The 21934-nt window shown below is 45.2% G+C and overlaps 1 protein-coding gene across 1 annotated transcript in view; it reads left to right on the top strand.

Moving 5' to 3' along the window:
• Positions 1-719: 719 nt before the first annotated feature.
• LOC146785097 (growth arrest-specific protein 6-like) overlaps positions 720-21934 on the top strand; it is a 115384-nt gene continuing 94169 nt past the window's right edge. The window contains exon 1 of the mRNA XM_085633652.1: positions 720-973. Within this exon, the coding sequence (XP_085489778.1) occupies positions 836-973 (138 nt within the window). The 5' untranslated portion in view covers positions 720-835. The remainder of the gene's footprint in view (positions 974-21934) is intronic.

The following is a 21934-nucleotide window of genomic DNA, read 5'->3' as shown; positions in this document are numbered from 1 at the left end:
TTCTCATTGATTGTATGTGCTGGTATTGAGTAAGTCTAAGTGTTGTGTCTGTTAGCCCAGTATTGGGATAGTCAGTGACTACTAGATAGTGCGTAACTGGCTGTGTCTGCTGAAGTTGGGGACTAGTGCCCTATTCATAAAAGGAGGCTATTTGCTACGGTGTGGTTAGAGGGATGTCCCTCGTGAGTGGGATTCGAGTAGCACCTAACTTGGTCACTGTGTTATATATTCGGTGTAATCGGGGGTATAGTACCCACGGCATGCATTCATATACACTTTTTTTTGTTTGCAAAGGATGCCTGTCCAGTCTATATTTTCACTCTGAATTGCTGTTATTGATGGTGTCTGTCTGATCTTGGGTGCTCCTTACCTTATCTTAAAACAAACTCTGCTTATTCATCCCTCTTCACTCAGAAGACCCTCTGAAGCTGCCTTTTGGGTGAATAGGTGTCATATAAATACCTGATGCGTACATGCACCTTCAGGCCCTGTCCTCTGAACTTCAGAATCACCATCAGCAAATTAAATTTCACAACTTACACATGGACGAGTCCAACTCTGCCTTTTGGACTGCCCTCTGCTTTGTCGCCTAGCTCTGTTTACGGAAGAGATTCCTCTGAACATTGCTTAAAATTGCATAATCTTCAAATTTACTCTGACATTTGACATTTCTTGGAAGGCATTCGGGCAATAAAGTTCAACAGACCAGCTCTGAAACTGCGCCAAGAACAAGGCCAGCCTACTCTGATAACACTGGGTGCGCTCAGCAAACGCTCCAGGCACCTTTTGGCTATTCAGAGAAAGAATTCCCTCATTCTTCCAGAGGCAGCAGGGAATGCAGGAAAAAGGAATCCGCAAGAGCTGTCGGGGAAAGATGGCGGCCAAAAGGGTGGCCCTGGTGGTGTTTGTTTTGCTGCTGCAGGGGCACCTATCAGAAGAAAGCGTGGTGAAACCAAACTTGGATCTTGAAAAGGTAACTGGGCATCAATTCAATTTCGTCACTGGCAACTTTTAATCTCATTTTGCTAAAATCAGTAATAATTATAGGTCTTGCTTGCTGAATCTTTGCCGTGCTATTGTCTAGCATAAATATGGACCCGAAGACGGTTTCTTAGTTTGAGTGGGGGGAAGGTACATCTCATATGTGCATAGTCACTATAGGGATTTGTGGATGCACGAATTTTGACAGAACCATGACAATTTACGCTTGAAAGCATCACTAGGGGGACGGCAGATGTAGCTCTAGGTAGGGCTTCATCAATGCCGTTGGGCATAGTTGCCCTTTTCCCGGTGCTTGTCCTGCGCTGACTGCTGCAGATCCAAGGAAGACAGCGATGCATGCTGGGAACAAGTAGATGCCATCTCCCCCTTGCAGGCTCTTGTACACTAAGTGCTTAATTTGTGCTTGTGTTGGGACTGGCACTCATTTTAGGACCATGATTTAATTTTTGAGCATCAAACTTTGACCTAGAGCAAGAGAGAAAGGAACGAAAAGGGAGAAACTAAGAGAAAGACAAGAAAACAGTCCCAAAGGCAGGAGAAGGCAGGGGAAAAAGAACCTGCAAGAGTGAGAGAAAGACAGGAAGCAGGGAGTGGTGGAAGATAGAGGCAGGAAGTGATATATAGACTAGGCGGCCTTGGCATTCATCAGATAAAGAGACAAGAAATGTAGGGTGTTCGACGAAAGAGTCATGAGGTGGAATCGGGAGTAGGGAGGCTTGGTATTTTGCACCCTTGGCATTCAGCATCACTAGCATCGGGCTCCTAAGAAAAACCTTGGGCCCCTCTACCTATATTTTGAACACATTTAGCACTGGCTGTTTGCCCATATATACGCAAGACAGAACATCTACCCCTAACTTAGTGGTACAATTAAAGCATGTCCACCTCCCTGCATGGTCCATGGAGAGCCCGTGCAAGAAGTACACTCTTTAACTCAGGTGACTGGAGGTGCGTGGGACCTGCTGGCATTTCATCCCACCCAGATGGTTCGATGGAGTCCATTAATACTAACGCAGCTGGTGTAAACCTGCCACTTCTGTTTATTGGAAGGGCCAGGAAAGGGCAGTGCGGCGCTTGGGCTCCTGATCTAAATGGATGTTAGTGTGCATGCATCCCATTCACATGCTCAGTGGGAGTGGTAAGGCATGGACAGACATGCAGCTTCAACATACAGAACATCTGTCTAGCCCTCCTCAGAGCCCTGTGCATACAACTCCATTTGTAAATGGTGGTCTAACTGCACTGAAAATGTCCACACATTTCTCAAGAGTTGTAGGTGCTTTTTGGGACACCACCAACCAGCCTGCTCCAGACACTGTCCTGTGCTGTTGCCGGTGAAGTGCCTCGAGTCGCTCAAGCATTTTAGCGTTCTTGATTCAGGTGGGATATTCCTGATTTTGAAAGCCAAGATTGGATTTCATTTAGGTTTGTCCAATTTAAGACTTCCTTTGCTTCAAAACGAGTTAAGGGGGAAATTAAATTCCCACATTGTTTTCTAGACTCCCTCATTTTGTTTTCTAGACTCCCTCATTTTGTTTTCTAGACTCCCTCATTTTGTTTTCTAGACTCCCTCATTTTGTTTTCTAGACTCCCTCTTACCTTTAACCCATGGTTAGGACGTATGGGTGCTGTATGATTTCAGGTATCCCGTAAAATGTGTGTATTCCTTGCTCTTCGTCTCTCTGACAGTCTTTCTTCTTTATGCCCACTTTTCTATAAAAAAAATGCACATTTGTATCTGTTCAGAGTACCCTGCTCACTGTGTACCTTCTAATTTCACAACTCTCAAAGATGTACGTGGTCTATGAGTGTAATAGCCAATCTCTCTATATGTATTGTTGGTCTCTGTTCCTATCGGTGCGCTCCCACCTTAGGGACAGAAACCCTCACCTACGTTAGGGTGACATGCTTCATCATAGGGTTCCTCTTCACACCTCATGCAGAAGCTCGTAAAGTGGGCTACAACTTACCCCATAAGGAAAGGAGCACTTGAAAGGGTGGGTCTGAGGGGTCCCTAAATTAGCTATAGGTTTGGGTGGGTGGTATAGAGTGCAGGTGTGAAGCACCTGACCGTAAACTATCTCTTGGTGGACAAGAGTAACTTCATTCTGCGTCCCCATTGAATAGGAGTAAAATTAACAGGGGAGGAAAACCTGCAACCCAATCGTATGGTCAGTTGTCAACATGTTTCTGCCTGATTGTTACCCTTTAGGCATGTGCAAGGCATTCTTCAGGACCATATGTGGTGGTCATTCTGCCAATAACTGAGAAAAGGTGTCTAATGTGACAAATGAAAAAAAATTAAGAAAACAACCAGTGTTCCTGTAACTGGACGGGTATCCACCATTGTCTCTACCCCCCAAAGGTTGGATGTAGGCCTGAACTGAAACGACTCGGGCAGGGGCATGCAGGTCTACGACTCGGGGTCTGCTGTGAAAGCAGGTTCCTGCCCAGTCGAAGCAGTAGTTTCTGCATTCAGACCAGTGCTTTACATGGGCAGGTATTGATTACCTGCCCTTATGTAATATGAAGGGGAGAATACTGGGGTTTCTTAGCAGCAATGCAGCACTTTTAATGGGCAGTTCTCACCGGGGAAGCAGTTCTTTAAATGGTAGAGTATCTGCACTTCTCAGCAGGCATGAAATACTTTTAATGGGGGGAGTGTTGGCACTTTTCAGCGGGGATACAATACGTTTAATGAAAGAGTACCTGCTCTTCTCAGCAAAGATGCACTACGCTTGGTGGGAATGTACCAGCACTTTGGGATTTTGTGATACTCAGTACCTGCACTACTACATTTCCATTTCAAGCACTCATTCTGATCTTTCATAGGGGGCACAAATTCCTATGGCCCCCACATCAGACATATCTGATAGATTTGAGGGGGGACACACTTGTGGTTTGCGGTGAGTAACAGACCAGGAAATGCAAAAATTGCCCTTAATGATACTGGGGCCTAGTCACAAAGGCATTTTGGACAACACAAAATACAACATCGATAGACTCTTATATACGCTTACATGCCTTAGTAAAATGGCCCAATACCATTAACATTGAAATACAATTTAAATGGTACACATAGTAAGGATGGTATCCTCTTTGCACTTTTACTGATAGTGAGTTGGATGTCTCAACCTCTGATTCACAAAGCCCTATAAGAATATGTAAAAGAATACTCTTGCAGAATACTTCCCATAGTTACAAAAGCTGTGAATCGAGTGATTAATGCTCTGATTATTACGCAGGACTTTATCCATAACACCATGATGGAATATATTTGTACAAAATAATTATTGGTTTATGTAACTTGGTACTAATCTCGTTGACCTGGGAAGAATAGAAGGCTACATTGAAGGTTTTAGGGTTCGAATTAGCCTCCTAGATATCAGGCACAGAGGGGTTAGGGCTTAACTCACTGACACTTTTTAAGGCATTGATGCAGGATTTCATTTTTTTCTGTCTTGTTCACGCCACAGTCTTTGCAAAGCAGACATGTTCTTCAGAGGATACTGAGAATTTTAAAGAACCCAGAAGATTTCACATCTCTTCTATGTGATGGTGTCTTAGCTTGTATGTTTCTATGTGTGTATATGTATGTGTTCTCTGCAGGGCCACTGGAATTATGTGATTCTTCGGTTGTGACATTTTTCACATAAATATGGATTTTTCTCCTTTGCCATATAACCAATCATCTGCTGTATAATCTGCAGATTGTAACTATAAACATTTTGTTTTTAGCTCAAACGAATTAAAAGTTACTAAAAGTATGGCAACCTGTGTTTCTGCGTAGTGGAAATCCCTTCACAAAAGGTTGACTGGTCATCTTTCTACTGCTTATTGCTGTATTTTTGTGTTTGGGTCTTAAACTGGTACTAATTAGGTGAAACATTTGCCCAGACAGTGTTACCATGTATAACAATTTCTAAATTATGAAGTAATAGTATGGCAAAATATGCCGCATTACGCCACATGATTTGCCTTTTCTTGTGGCCTAATTTAGTCAACCCTGCTGCATAATTTGGCCCTCCCCTGCTACATATTCTATGGTTATTTGTATAGTTCGAGCATGGCCAAACGCCAGTGGAGCTTGTGAAATAGCTTGCCAAATAATGCTTTCTCAGCTGCAATGTTTCTTTAACACAGAACTCTCAAGTTTCTCTGGTTCATTAGTGATTAACCCATCCAAGTCAGCTTATTTCTCTTTTGATGCTGGTAGTCCTTCATTCTTTGAGTTATGTACACGCTTTAAATACCCGATTGCAAAAAACCTAGACTGGATTAGATCTCAGACATGGGACTGGGAATATTGAGAACTCTGGTAACTTTTTGTGTTAAAGGGTCAGACCCAGTTACTGATGACTCTGCCTTTCATCCTTCAATGATCAGAACAAGAGTAACATTAAAAAAAAAAACAATTGTTCATAGAGTTACAAGATGGTAAACACTCAATAAAACTTGGCTTTTTAGGTCGAAGCCTACCAGATGGCACAGCTGTATGGTTTCAAAAAGTATCTTGTGGGCATTCTGAAAGCTTTCCTGGGAGTGCATTCCGCCCATTGCTTACCATTGGCTTCACGATTTACAACTCACATTTTCAAACTTCCTAGTTTCAGACTTCCTATTATCAGGCTTTGTTTTCTCTGTCCTGCATGTCTTCGTGGTGCAAACCTTGTTCCTCATCGCTTCTTGTATTCTTCCATGCGTACTCGCTTTCTGTAAACAGTCCTTTAGGTTTTGTTCTTATCTTTTCACATTTGCTGTGGGTCAAAGACTGTCTTCCAAGAGATTTATGTTTACTTTTCTTTCTCCTGCTTCAAAGTGATTTATGTATCGGATAGAGACATCTAGCCGCAGATTCCTCCCCAGGCGCCAGACTGGATCTGGAAATGTTTTCCAGCAGTACCTCTGCATGTCGATAGAGGGCATTGAACTCCACAGCGATGTTGTCTCCCGAATGTGACGTCAATGGAGTCCATATAAACTTTTCCCCAACACGCTGATGTCAGTTTCTTCTATTTTACACTAATAACGCGGATCCGCACTGCAGTTCCCCCAGCTGCTTTTCGGCTTGCTTGACGTTTTTTCATCAACGGATCAGTGTGCCCCTTTTTTCTCACTTCTCTTTCTTCGTGGTTCAAGCCTTGTGAGTCCTGAAGAAGACAGATTGCTGCCACAAACCCTCACTCAGTTTGTATGTGGTGCCTGGGTGAACACCATGACTCTGAAGGTTGTGAATCCTATCGCCAGCTCCGATCAAAAGCACGCAGGGAACGTCGTATGAATCTCCTTGCAGCACAGATGTCACAGTCAATAAAGTCTTTTCGTCCTCCTCGATCCCCTGCGCGCTCTACGGACCAACCATGCATCCACGCTAGGCGCTGTTGCCTTGGGCGTCATTCTCCTTCATTGTTCAGAGGTAAGTCTTGGTGGTCAAAGTTGCAGCGTCGGCGGTTGAAATCGCGGCGCCACCCACCTTTATCTACTGCTGGTCCCCACTCTTCTGTTGAAGTGTTGGGTCATCGGTCTGCCCCACATCTCCCCACCTATCCTGTGGCCAGAACATCTTTAAATCAGATGAGACAATCTTCTCAAAGTCTTCATTCTATTCTTGGATCGTCACCTCCCTCTGGAGCATCTTCGAGCCCCACAGAAGTGCATGAGGTCATGCCTGTGACCCCGCCGGTGGATTCTCCCCAGATTCAGGTCGGGCTTCTATGTCTGACACCTTAGCAACGCCAGTGCACAGCATGTTGACTCTTGTCTGCCGGCACCCAAAGTGGTGCCATTGATACTGATCAATGTTCCTCCTGAAGTCTAGGCATCACTTTCTCGATGTCAGCTGGCTTCTGTTACAGCATCGGATGCGGCGCGAATGGAGCTGATCTTCTCAGACTCCCTCCCTTCGGTTTTTCCTTCTGAGAACCATGGTTGTGGAAGTACTCCAGACGGTGTGGTGTGTCCCACTCCCATTTCAGAGATGGCTCCACCCTCTATGCAGTCTAACTGGTTACTTGACTTCGGTTATGCCAGTGACTTGGAATCTTCTCCAGGCTCTTCCTAGTTTGGCTACGGAGGCGCGTTCCGCTCTGGCAGACATGCTCAATCAAGTTTCTGTTGTACAGGATTTACAACTTTCTTCTATAGAATTGTCAACAGACCCTTTACTTGGCTTTCTATATCCTGACCATTCTAACGTTCAGCCTGTACTTCCTTATAGTGACTGTCTTTTCGATATCCTTCTGGATGCTTGGGCTAAACCTGAAACAGGGGCACCTGTGGATCAATCTATTTCTCACAGGCATCGTTCGGTCCCAGGGGATCCGACCTTAGACATCCCTCTACTAGGAGCTTTGTAGTTCAGGCTGCTTTGGCCACCCAAAATCTTGATTTTCTCCCTCCTGTCCCTTCAGAGAGAGAGAGGCCAGGAAATTCGACACTTGGGGTAGGCGTATTTTCTCATCTTCTAGCACTGCCCTGCGCTCTCTGAACCCTTCTCGTGTCCTTGCCCGCTTATCCCACGCCTTGTGGGACTCGGTGGAAATGCCTCTCACCCTCCCTTCCGGAGGAAGCCCAGAATGCTCTTGTTCCCTTGGTACGTGATTGGCAGCAAGCTGCCACTTTTAGCATCCGCTGTGATATGGATACCGCCGATTCTGTTGGTCTTGCTATGGCCTCTTCCATAGCTCTACACCCGTGCGCATGGTTGCGTACTTCCAGGTTTTCGGAGGCTGTGCAAACTACTTTAATTGACATGCCTTTTGATTGTGCCTACTTTTTTGGTGCAAAATTCCACTTGGCGTAATGCTGGTTCAGAGCTAGTCAAGGTGGTGCGGAATCTTAACTATTTGTTGTGCTAAGATTGTCGAGGACAGTTTGTTTCTCCTTGTTTTGACTCTTGTCTGCCATAATAGTACAGAGTACTGTCTCCCTTCCTGGGATACACCTGGTGTGGTGTTCCTGCTTTCTGCAGGTACTTTTCTTACAATTATGCTGTGAATGACGGGTTTATTTTCCAGCCCTCTGGAACACATCTTGCTTTGCGGTCTCGTGGGAGTCTGTTCTTATGGCTTCCTTCTGCTGCTTGATTTCCCTTACCCGAATGCTTACTCTGTGGGGGGATTTCTGTTACATTGTGCTAATACACTGTAGCTTTGTGCTCCGTTTTCTGGGACCTTATTTTGCATGCCTTAGAGTCATTTTATAAGCCATCAATACACATAGTATGCCTTATAGGGACTCTATTTCTTCTTTTCTCTGCCTCCTCTATATGGGCGGCACTATTACCACAGGCAGCCACACTCTTGGCCTGGCTACTTTTTGTCATGGTCTTCGACCCTCTACGGTGTGGACCTTGTCTTTGTTCTGTTTTACTCTGATGGAGAACATGATTTACCTTCGGAGGAGTGGATATACTTTTGCTGTATCCAGTATGACTGGTGTGTCTACGGGAATTTCTTTGTTTTTTATATGCATGTATATACCTATCTCTTGAATGGCTCTCTTGTAGACGTCTTATACTTCAGGTATGTGTATGTATGTGTGTGTGTGTTTTGCACTTATGGTATATGGCCTTCTATACAGTGTACGTCGCTGCATTTTACCTACACCCTTCTTGGTGACCTGGTTCAACCTTCTTGGTTGTACTTGGTTCCTTCCTTCTCTTAAATGAGCATCTCCATTACATTATTTCGGAGGTTGTCTTATATAGATATTAAGGTTCTCAGTATAAGAGCGGTGTCTTTTTATCGTTCTTGTCTTTCTAGCGATGCTCTTCAGCATTCATTGTTCTCTCTTTTCCTCTTTCTCCATCATTTTATGATTGGAGGTTCCTTTTTTCGAAATCTGTTTCTCAGGATAGTTTCCTTGATGATTGGTGGGTGCTCTTTATTCGTTGTATGTGTTTGCTGCAGCAGAGAAAGCTGTGTATGCTCCTTCAAATTGGTTTTGAGCCTGGACTCTATGGACTATTGTCCTTGGTCCCTTTGCATTCCCCGATCATAGGTTGCATCTCTTTTTGGGGCTGCCTCTTTACTGGTTCTATACCGTGTTTCTCACGGCCTTGTAGCTTTCTACTCCCTGCTAACTTAGCATAGTCCTTCTTGGAGATCAGTCCTTCAGTGCGCATCTTGCTTCACCTATTATCTTTCAGATAGTCTGGTCCCTTTCTTTCTTTTGGGCCGGCTTCTCATATTTGGGGATCTTTGGCGAGGTCACTTTGCAGCCCCTCCTTCAAGGATGGCATTGCTAAGGTATCTTATACTAAGATAAGGAATCTGCAGCTAGCTGTCTCTATCAGATGGACAAGTTACCTTCGGTAACGCCTTATCTGGTAGAGACAGGATCTAGCCACAGATTCCTTATCAGCCCACCCATCCTCCCCACTCTGCGAAAGGAGGGCCCTGTGATCTCCTAGATCCCCTCTTTGTTTTCTACTGCAATTCTTTCAATCTGTACTCGGTGATACAAGTTTCCCCTTTTTGGTACACAGTTCCCCGAAACTGTTTCTCTAAGTGCCTCTGCGATGTTAGCATGGAAATGGTCACAAAAGAAACTGATGTCAGCGCGTTTGGGGAGGGCCAATATGGACTCCATTGATGTCACATTCAGGAGACACCGATGCTGCAGAGTCGCTTGACGCCCTCTACCGACACGCAGAGGTATTGCTGAAAAAATGTCCAGATCGAGTCTGTTGCCTGGGGAGGATTCTGGCATACATCAAAATTTAAATGTCTGTAAATGAACGGACCAAATATTTCAAAATGTGCCAAAATTAGAAAAGCACAAATGAAGCACATTTTTTTGTAATTCGGAAGTGTGGTGGGAATAAATATTTGGATATGATTAAAACAAATCAGTACAGTAGGTGATGCCATTTCCGCACTTTATCATTTGTGCACTGTATAGTTTTATCAGTGAAACTCTATGTGCAAATCTAATTGAAATTTCAGTTGAAAATGTGTTGTCTGCACCATGCACAATCCACACTACGCCTCTCTATTTTACACCACTCCATTCTACACCACTCCACAACGCTCTATGCCACTTCACTCTAGGCCACTTCACTCTAAGCCACTCTACTACACAACACTACACCACACCCTACTCTATGCCACTTCCCACTAGGTCTACTCTACTCTACGACACTCCAGTCCACTCTGTGACACTTTACTCCAGTCAACACTATGCCACTCCACTCTACTTCACTCCACTATTTGGCATTCCACTCTACTCCACCCCACTATGACACTTTACTGTACAAAACGTTACTCCATTCTACACCCCTCGACTCTACACCCCTCAACACTATGCCCCTTCACTGTGACACTTTACTTTACTCCACTCTATTTCACCCTACACCACTCCAATCTATGCCACTCTACACTGACACTCTGTTCTACAATACTCTACTCCGTTCTACTACACTCTACTCTACCACACTTAACTACACTCTATGACGCTCTGCTCCATTCTACGTCACTCCGCTCTACTTCACTTTATGCCACACCACTCCACTCATGGCCACTCCACTTACTGCCACTCCACTTACTGCCACTCCACTTACTGCCACTCCACTTACTGCCACTCCACTTACTGCCACTCCACTTACTGCCACTCCACTTACTGCCACTCCACTTACTGCCACTCCACTTACTGCCACTCCACTAACTGCCACTCCACTAACTGCCACTCCACTAACTGCCACTCCACTCACTGCCACTCCACTCACTGCCACTCCACTCACTGCCACTCCACTCACTGCCACTCCACTCACGGCCACTCCACTCACGGCCATTCCACTCACGGCCACGCCACTCACGGCCATTCCACTCACGGCCACGCCACTCAACTCTATGCCACTCCACTCTATGCCACTCCACTCTACCACTCCACTCTGCCAATCCACTCTGCAACTCTACTCTACGCCGCTCCACTCTTCACCACTTCACTCTGCGCCACCCTACTCAACGACACTCTACTCAATGCTACGACACTCTACTACATGACACGATAATCCACTCCGCTCTATGCCACTTCACAGTAGGCCACGCTACAACACTTCACTCTACAACACTCCACTCTGACACTCTATGGCACTTTAATCCACTATACGTCACTCTGACACTTTCCTCCACTCTGTTATGCCACTCCACTCCACTCCACCATATGGAACTCCATTCTATGACACTCTATGCCACAACACTCTACTCCATAACATGACACTCTAGGCCACAACACTCCACTCTACCCCACTCCATGCCATTTCACACTAGGCCACTCTATCTCACTGTACGACACTCTACACCACTTCACACTGCCGCCTCTACGTCACTCCTCTCCACGCCAATCTACTCCACTCGGACACTTTTCTCCACTCTACATTGTTCCATACTACACTCCACTATACGGATGTCCACTATATGTCACTCCACTCTAAAACACTTTACTCCAATCTATACCCCTCAACTCTATGCTGCTCCACAATGCACCCCTCTACTCTGACACTCTACTCTACCACACTCTGCACCACTCTACTACACAACACTCTACTCCACTGTATGCGGCTCTACGCCCCTCCACGATACTCCACTCTATGACACTCTAATAGGATAGGTAGCAGGAATCCGCGTGCTAAATAGGCACACTTTATTGCAGTGTGTAAATATAGCAATGTGTTCACGTGACTGCATCGTTTTATAAATTTTGCATGTAAGGGGCAGTGTCTATGGCCTTCAGTAGGACATCCCTGACGTGCCTCTAGACTCCAGGGCTCTCTACAGAACTATGATTTTCTGTTCATCAGTTAAGATCTGATAGAGACATCTAGCCGCAGATTCCATAACTCTTGAATTGAATTCTCCCCAGGCGCCAGTCTGGATCCGTAATTTTTTCAGCAGTACCTCTGCACGCCGGGGGACAGTGTCGTACGGCTCTGCGATGACATCGAATCCGGTCATAACATCAGTGGAGTCATATAAGTTCCCTCCGGAGCGTGAACGTCAGTTTCTTCTTTTCTGCACTGTAAAGCAGATCGGGAGAAGCGGTTCCTCGGGTCGATTTTTTTTACCTGCTTCGACACTTTGTGTCAGTGGAACAGTGTGCCTTTGTCTAATGTCTACATGTTTCACACCTTGTTGGTCTTGTAGCTGACATATGTCTCTGAAGGACCCGTATACAATTTGTATGTGGTGTTTAGGTGAGCACCGCGACGCCGAGGATTGCGGCTCCTGCCAGAAACTAAAGCTGAAGTCCTTAAAGGAGAAGCATTTGAAGTTGATGGTGGCGCGTGTGTCGCGATCCTCGGAGGCTTCCCAGCCTCAGTCTTCATTGTCTCGGGAAGAGGATTTGCGGGGTCGATCTTGGAGCCGAAGCCATTCTGGAGGACGTCCTTCTCTGGGGAAGTCAAAAGGTAAGTGGGTGAAGTTGCGGCATTCTCGGACTTCGTCTCCCATGGCTCCTCCTATTTGACAGTTGTGGATGCCGGACGCGACTCCGCACCATGTCTCCCCGTGTTTCCAGGAACCGGGGAGTCAATGGCACAGATGAGGGAATATTATAATTCTATGCACCTCATCTTTGGTACCCCAATTCCTTCTGGAGCACCTTTAGGCCCCAAGGAGGTGAGTGGGGTGCACTCGGAGGGTTTACCCCCTGTGACAGTTGAGCCGTTGGGGTCGAGGGGTTGGTGCCAGTTGACGTCTGCTGGCGCCGCTTTGCCACACGTCCCTAGTCCTTCGGGATCTCGACCCAAGATGCCAGACTTCGATCAGCCGACTCAGACACTCTTTGTAGGCGTAGTACGATTTCAGATGCAGAGTCGACTATTCAGACTGAGGGGAATATACAGGTTTTGATTCCTTCTCAGGAAGAGGTTGTGGAAAGACAGCCTGTGTCGATTGAGGCAGGGCCCTTTCAACCCATTCTGACATTAATGTGCCTCAGATGGAGGAGAGCTGGTTGTCTGACCTGGGAGAGGCTAGTGGCCTGGATTCATCATCAGCTTCAGGGTTGCTTTCTCTCCCTGGCCTTGCTATGGAGGCAAGTTCCTCATTTGCAGACATGCTAAGAAAAGTGGCTACAGTTTTAAAGTTGTCACTTCCTACGGTGCAAATGTCCACAGACCCTTTGATTGTGGTCCTTTTTCAAGGACAGACAGGGGAAGAACCTCTTCTATTTGGGGAGGCCCTTTTTGATATTTTATTAGGTACTTGGGCCAGGCCTGATTCGGGGGCCTCAGTGGACCGAGATATTGCATGTAGACACCTACCTGCACCTGTCTTCATAAACACCCTTCTACCTGTAGCTTGGTGACTCAGGTTGCGACTTCTTCACGGGATATAGATTCTGTTCCTAAAACTCTAGTGGGTAAGGGGTCTAGGAGTAGTGATGCATGTGGAAAACACATCTTTGCTTCGGCAAGCTCAGCCTTGAGATCCATAAATACAAATTGTGTGCTGGACGATATTCCCATGCTTTAGAATGTGTTACCATCTATTCTGGATAAGCTTCGCTCGGAGATTGGTGATCTGATAAAGGATTGTCAGCAGGCTGCTAGGCTTACCATAAGGTGTGGCATGGACACTACGAACTCTGTGGGTCGCGCCATGGCAGTGGCATTAAGGCGACATGCCATTTGATGGTGCCCATCTTTTTGCGAGTCAAGCTGATGCAGCGTTAAGAATCTTCTGTGACAGACAGAGGTCTTCAGAATCATAGCTTTTTGTTGTTTGTTATTGGGTAACTTGTCTTTATACTTGAGATGCAGACTATGTCTTTATAAGCAAGTAAGCTTTATTAGGCATTTTACATGTCCGTTGTTGGTTTGACCACTTGGTGTCCTGCGAGAGCAGATGTTTTAATCTCACTACCATTTTTTCCTTGTTTAGGATTGATTTAGCTGACCGGGGGAGGTTTCCCTTTGTCCTTTGGCCTCTGAGGATGAGCTTTGTGCTCAAGAGGTTATTGTCAAGAGACGTGTTTTCTTGTATGGAATATTTTCTCACGCAAGCTTCTTTGAAGCAGCTCAGTATGCTGAAATGTGCACGGTTTCGACCTTTTGTTGTCTCTCATAGGGACATGTTGGTATGACAGTGGTAAGTACGGTATATAGGGAACTTCTGGTCTTTACTCGTTAGAGTAATCAGCACAGTATGTCCTCACTACTCGTGTGGTGTGCATTTTTATTATAGCGCTGATGGATTCAGGGCCTACACTTTGTATTCTTTTGAAATCATGTTCTTGTAGTTCATCCTTCATTAAAGTCCTCTTGGACTATGTGTTATATGGTGCAGGTTGTTATTTCCTTCTGAGAGGACTGCATATCTACATTTTTATTATATGTGCTTCCCTTTTTGGAAAATTGTGTGAGTAAACTCAGTTTATGGTGTATTTTTTGGAACACTCAAGTTAGTTGTTTTCTCCTCTGTAGAGGGGATAGGTGATTAATTTGTTCATTCCTAGAACATAATGGGGTGAACTCTGTATCTTATGAAGTGTCGGAAACAATCTAATGGAGACTTCTAGCTGCAGTTTCCTTACCTCTTTTCGGTCATACAATTTATGTTTGGAGTTTTTAGGCCTTATAGGAAGCTTTTCCTTGTTATTCTCCCACAATGCTTTTTGCATCTGTCTAGAGGATGTATATTAACTGCCTTTTTGGTGATATATCTATTTTCTCTGTGTTTTGCAAGTCCTTTGTAAAATTTTGGCTGTTACTTCTTGGGGCAGTCTTGTGATCAAATTGTGTTTTGTATCACAAGTGTTGTCGCATGCGCTTGTTTCTAACAAAGATGCAGTTTATATATTATTTTGTTTTAATGTTTAGTTTTTTGCCTTATTTAATATTTTGATACTGCACTAATAGGTGCGTTCCCATTTTCTTCTTTCACTTACCTTGGTATTTTGAGCGTGCTCATGGCTCGTAGTTCTGTTCAGACTTTCGGGCCACGACAATAAAGGCCGTGCAGGATTTGTTAGATACCTGCGGTCCTGCAGTAAATGTGGGCCAGTGATGCTCTTTGTGTTGCCAGACAACTCGGAGTCTATTGTGACACAATTTTATATATATTATGCATATGTCCAGGTGATACACCTTCGTGGCAAACATTTTTTTTACAACGGTCATAATTGATGACTATCAATATTAAATTCAAACCTATTAGTGTCATTTCAGTCTCTTTAAGGTGCATTATGTAATCTTCAAGTGGTCATTTTTTTATAACAAAATTCTCTATACCATGGCGGTATTATTGTTCATCTTTCTTTTAGTGTTCATTCATCTTGGTATAATGGAATGAGTTCTGAGAGTTCTTCTTTTGGATTTTATCAGGACAGTTCTTTCTCTAATATTTCTGTATTGTTGTGAAGAATACGGATTACATGACTTTTGTCTTGCACTCAGCTCTTTTGGTCAATGATTTCTCTTTCCCCTTGGGGGATAGAAGATAATGTCTGTTAACTGACAGGTGGTTCTTTAGGATTTTGTTTCCCCTTTCCCTTCAAGGGCCGATTCTCTCGGTCCTGTAGGGTTGTTTTTATTTATATGTTCTGCGACAGTGATCATGGATTCTATTAAGAGCCAAGCTCTTGTTCTGCTATTCCTACGTACATTTGGTCGGTTGGTAGTTATGACCGGCTTGTTCACTTTGAGATCCTTTGTAGGATTCGTTTGCAGACCCTCCTCCAGTGGGGTATAGCTGTGGTATTTAATTCAGAAGTTGAGGAATCTGCGGCTAGATGTCTCTATCAGATGTAAAAGTTACTTACCTTTGGTAACGCAATATCTGGTAGAGACACAGTCTAGCCGCTGATTCATTAACTCCCTGCTCATCCACCCCACTCTGCGAATGACCTATGAGGTAAGGGTTATACCCTTTTTCCAATCCAATCCAATATTTTCTTTATTTCAGTTATCCACCATAAAAGAACAAACACAGATATATACAAACAATTAAAATGATTAAAACAAATTTCAAAAAAGATAAAAACAATTCATCTAAAGTAGTCCTTTTTAGGTTAAGAAGATGGTAGGAAAATCAGTCACAGTCAGGGCCTTGGTTTTGCATCTTAAGGAAGTTTCTCCTGGCCCACCACATGGAATTAAAGAAACGTGAAACCGCAAAAACTATGTGGGAATCTGTGTTGTATTTTAAAATTCTAAATGTTTCCATGCAGTGGATTGTGCCTAGATTTTTGCACAGCTGGACCAACCATCTTTGTCTTATTAGTTGATATCCCGGGCAAAAAAAGAACACATGTAGTTCAGACTCAACACACATGTTACAGGCTGGACACCCACTTTGATTACCACCTCGATCATTTACAAGAAAAAGCACGCAAGGGAAGACAGCCGTGGTAAACTGTACATATAGTTTCCTGCCTGATACCGGGCTGATTTTGTCAAGACAAGGCTCCAACCTGCAAGTGTTTTTTACTTCCAGGAAGAGTGAAGTAAGGGTGCCATGAGCGGGTTCTGTATGGAGTTTTGCAGTTAATCTGCCCCAGTAGCTAGTACTTAATAATATATGTGATGTTCTCATACAAGCTGTGTCAGGGTTATCCCATAATTCTTTTAGGCCTATTTCATAAAGGCTCTCCCTGATAAATAAAAGCCATGGCATCTTTCCTGAGCCGGGGAGTCTCAAGATTTCCTGTAGCTCTGATCTATACTCTGACAGTTCCGGTGTTACCCAAAGGCGCCGCCAAAAGAGTAGTGGCCTGCAACCAATTTCCTCGGCAATGGATCTCACCCCTAGGTCCATATGCAGTGGAACCAATGGGGAGCTTCTCGGTAGTCCATATAGTTGTCTAAGAAAGTTGTTCTCGGTGCTGACCAGAGACCTGTGATTAGAGTGTCCCCAGAGTTCAACCCCATAAAGGGCAGAACTCCTCGCCTGACATTTATATATCTCCATAGCCAGGATCACTGGTTTATGGAAGGTCTTTCTGAAAAACTTAGCCACTCCACCTGTAGTTTGTGTCAATTTGAGATTAGACTTATTTATTTGAGCCCCCCAGGTCATATTTTCAGTAAGAGTTAAGCCCAAATAATCGAATACAGAGACCTGCTCCAAAGGGATTCCGTTCATGTGCGGGTTAGAGCGTGTGGATTTGCTAGGGTTCAAGATCATAAATTTTGTTTTATTAATATTGATCTCTAATTCTCTGGCCGACAAAACTCGCAAAACCCATCTAGGATTCTTTGTAAACCCATTGGCGACTTCGAGAGGAGCAGAGTATCGTCTGCAAACATCAAGGCGGGAAAGTGCTTGTGCGCAATTTTAGGAACATATGTGTCCTTGCAGGCTCTCAGTGCATCTATCAAACCATTGATGTATACGCAGAACAGAGTGGGGGCAAGCACACATCCCTGCCTGATTCCCCTATTTACAGGGATGGGCTGCGTAAGTTTCCCGTTTTTCCCGTATCTGACTTGGGCAAAATTTCCAATATGTAACCTTTTAAGTGTGTTTAAAAGGTAAGGGGGAAGTCCCAGCTCACTTAAGACCCTCCATAAGGCATCTCTGGGTACCAAGTCAAAGGCGCTCTTCAGGTCAACAAAGACCAGATACAGACTGCCCCCCTCTAAATGGACTGTTTTCCAGTAGAGATGCTGGAGCCTGAAAATCTGGTCTATTGTTGCTGTGTTCTCCCGAAATGCAGCCTGCAGGGAAGTCAGGATCTTTAGCTCTTCTAGCCAGGATTGAAGCTGGTCTAAGAGTATCCTGGCAAAGATTGTCTGCGAGACATCGATCAGGCTGATCGGTCTATAATTTACCGGTGACAGAGGAGATCCCTTCTTATACACAGGGATGATCTCAGCACCTAACCAAGTTGCAGGAATAGCCATTCCCTGCAAGATGGCGTTGAAGATCACCCAACAGTAAGGGCCCCAGATCTTAGGTTCAGCCCGATAAAGATCTCCTGGAATCTTGTCCAGGCCGGCAGCCTGGTCAGGTAATATTTTGTTTAGGGCTCTATAGACTTCTGTCAGGGATATCTCGGGAGTGACTATCTCAAGCCCCAGAAGTGTCAGGGTTGCTGGGGTCTGACCTATCTCTTCGTCTTCTTGTGAGGTATAGAGGCCCAAAAAGTGCTGTCTCTAACAAACAGACGCAATGTTTGGCTCGAGGGCTGCTTGGCGTTTGTTACTGCCAGTGGTTACAATGTTCCAGAATAATTTCATGTCTTTAGATTCCAGAGCCGATTTCAGGTTGTCCCACTGATCTGTTTCTCATGAGGATTTAGCAGCTGCAATGATAGATTTATAGTCATATCTGGCTGCTTTTACTGTGGTGTTGCACTTTGTCTTTATGGCCTCTATTAGTGCTTTTTGGTCCGCCCGGCAATCCTCATTGTACCAGGATTGCCTTGGCATCCTCCCACAGCCCCTAGTACACGTTGACCAAAACGTCTCCTGCAGCATTGCGAATGTGGATTCGTTGATTATTTTTACCTCATCTAAAGACGTGGCTAAGTCTCCAGACTTGACTAACTCTAATAGGGCCTCAATGTTGGGAATAATGGTTGTAAATAGGCGAGCCATTTTACTGTGAGATTTTTCCACCCAGGACCACCTAACTTTCCACCTATTGTTAGAGAGGGTCAGTCTGTGATCAGCATCGGTTTGTTTCACAGGTTTATTCCCAGTTAGTGGCAGATTAAGAGTAAGTAATAAGGTGCTGTGGTCACTGTCTTGCCATGGACAGATATTTAAATCTCTAGCCAGAGGCCATAGCCTGGTTTCTAAAAGAATATAATCTAAAATAGAAGAGTAACCTGCTCTGTTAAAAGTGTGGTTCCCAGGAGAGTCTGAACCAAAGCGACCATTACAGGCTCGCAGAGAATACTTTAAGGTGATCACCTTGATTTGGAGTGCCGATGGTGTCCTAATAGGGGGAATATTGGTTTCGGGGATAGCCCATAGCTCATCCTCCTCTGTTACGGATGGACCCATTAGATCTTTCAGAGGTTCAAATTGGCAGTTTATGTCGCCTCCCAGCACTACCGAAGCATTATTTGGGAGGCTAGCTAACAGATTGTCTAGATGGTCCAGAGTTGCTGACTCCTGGCCAATCTTAACCGGCCTTGAGTATATATTTATTAGGGCGATTGTTAGCTCAGATCTAAGTGTCAGTACAAGGCATTTTATGTCTGGGGAAATGTGCGGCACTAGTGTGGTCCTACATCCAAGATGGCTCCCTACCCACCGGCAGAGCCCACCAGATGTTCTGCCTCGCCCCTTGGTAACAGCCGGTATATGCAATGAGGCAAAACCCTTACGGGTTGAATTCACCACAGACCAGGTCTCCTGGAACAGGCAAATATCACACATGTCTACAAACGCTCCCCAATCAGGGCAGTCGAGCTTGTTTTTGATACCTGCCACGTTCCAGGACATGATCTTAAGATCGCTCGCTGCACTCACACTGACTGTGGGATCCCCCTGCACTAGAGTCTTTACGTGAGCAATGGTGGCTGGCGTTGGTACAGTACCTGAGGTTATTACTTGAGACTTGTTCGGAAATTAGAAGTTGATGTGATATCTACCCCCCTATCTATGTTACCATTTTTTTCCCTGTTACCACGTTAGTAGATCGGGGCTAGTGAGTGTGTAATAGTAACAGGTTGTGTGTCCTTGTTGGTGGTGAAATGTTTAAGACTGGTGGTTCTAGGTGAAATGAAGGGAAGTTCAGGGAGGACTATTTCCCCGGTGTCAACATTTCCATTGATCACAGTGAGGTCAGTTTCTGGGGGGCTAGGTGACTTCTTTTTAGGGTCCATAACCCTTTCCACTGAGTGCTCCCTCACATGGGGTGGCCAAGATGACCCCTTGGCCAAGAGTTAATCAACCTCTTCTAAAACCCCTAATCTGTTCGCCAGGGGCAAGTTGAAAATATAGGGTTGCATTTGGGGGGGACCCTGGCCTGTCATTATCCGGGTCTGGCGCCATTTGTTGTGTCTAATTCTGGGATCATCCCTAACAACATGGGAAAAAACTGGAGCATAGGGGGAACCCTGTCCTGTCATTGTTCGAGTCTGATGCCATGTGTGGTGCCTCGATCTAAGAACATTCCTATCATCATGGGAAGTTGTTGAAACATAAAAGTGGGTTAGCGGGGAGAGTCTAATTTCAGAACCTATGAATGGAAAACAGTTACTAAAGTATAATAGATTTTGCACAATAGTGGGGGCTATTACCTACCCAGCCCACTCTACGTCTCAAGAGTATTTCACCAGCATTGACAAAGTTGATTTGGCTATTTCTAGAAAACAAGTGTAAACATTCATTCTTCAACTCAAGATGGTTTTCCCTCTGGCCTTCTTTGAGAGATGGAACTTCATTTGTCTTTTTGCGCTTTGCCCCAGCCCTTGTGATCTTGGTAAACTGCTTTGGGCTGGTGGGTTTAGCTGAGCCCTTGGTGGCTCCCCTCCTTCTAGTAACCACTTTGGAGTTTGAGCCGGTGTCTAACCCTGGAGTCAAGGTCAGATTAGCTGTTTCAGAGGGTTGATCAATACCATTTTGTGTGTTAGGGGAGTCCATGCTAATCCTAATCTGTGGAAGGTCCGGGGTTAATAATAGGCTGCGTTCGGTGAGTTCGATCTCATTTGCCACAACGCCTATTACCCTTTGGAGCATTCTATCGATAGATGTCTGTGGTAGAGAGGGGGGTACAAGCCGCGGTGGTGCATGGCAAAGAGCAGTTGTTGTCTGCTTCCCCATGTCAACAGAAAGGGTGAATACGATAGGCGGAGCACTTTAAATGTAGCTAGACTCAACTGGTGAGTGCCCCACCACGCTTGTGTGCCAAATTAGGACAAGAGGAGAGTCAGACAATCAAAATTAGAACGAGTAGGACTGGAGGAAGAAACAAAGGACTGGGGTCACTTACAGTTTAGTCTCTGGGTTGCCCTTCGCTAAGGCCATGGGAATCCCGGCCTCGGTAGAGGATTTCGATGTTGGAGGGCTGGCCCAGCCCAGCCTCTTCCGGTCTCTGACGGGCACAGACGGGCCCGCCCTTGGCCCTGGCTTTGCCCGGGCGCGTCCCGCACTGCGGGAGCCCTGTTGGAATTTTTAAAGCGCCTCTGGGCACGTAGTGCGGGCGTCGGCGGCTGTGGTGGCCGCAAGGGAGCCTGCGACCTGTGGTCTAGTCCTGCTCCTTACTTCTCTCTCCTGTGGCAACAGTCAGCAAAGTTGCAGGGCTTCCCGCGCTGCGGGAGCCCTGTTGTAATTTTTAAAGCGCCTCCGGGCACGTAGTGCGGGCGTCGGCAGCTGTGGCGGCCTCGTGGGAGCCTGGGACCTGTGGTCCAGTCCCGCTCCTTCCTTCCCTCTCCTGCGGCAACAGTCAGCAAAGTTGCAGGGCTAACCTTTTTCAGTACTGGTTTTCTATACTGGTGATCACTATCTCAAATCATGTTGGGACTCAACAGGCCACTTAGCCTGGTCACATAGGTTTTGTTTAGATGTGGCCATACCATCCATTTCCAAATGTGGGTGGTCGGTGGGGTGGGGGCTGTTTTCTCTTTCACACTGGATTTCACACCAGTGGGCAGTATTGATTTATTTGTTCTTTCTTTGAAAGTCTTTGTTTGGTATCATCATACCCTGTATTGACATTATCAATATGTCATGTAATGGTGTGATTCAACAAACAGCTTGGTGTTGTTTTTATAGGTTTAGTTTGCTGTTACCATGCCATTAATTACCACTGATGAATGGTCAATAGAGTGTAAGGTTTTCTTCCTTAACATGATGGTTATTCACCAGGGTGCAGGGTTTCTCGAAGCCCTGTGTTTTGTTGATTCTTTTGGGATTTTCTTAAAAATCCATGTCTGGTATTAACATACTGTATGATGTTTCTTCTTTATTAATGTTTGAAAGATTTTTGATCTTCATGGCACACTGTTTCCGCAACCAGTTTCTATAGTGGCTCCG

Source organism: Triturus cristatus, chromosome 11 (genome assembly GCF_964204655.1).
Source record: "Triturus cristatus chromosome 11, aTriCri1.1, whole genome shotgun sequence".
Taxonomy (NCBI): Eukaryota; Metazoa; Chordata; class Amphibia; order Caudata; family Salamandridae; genus Triturus; species Triturus cristatus.
This window is presented reverse-complemented; position numbering and strand designations above follow the sequence as displayed.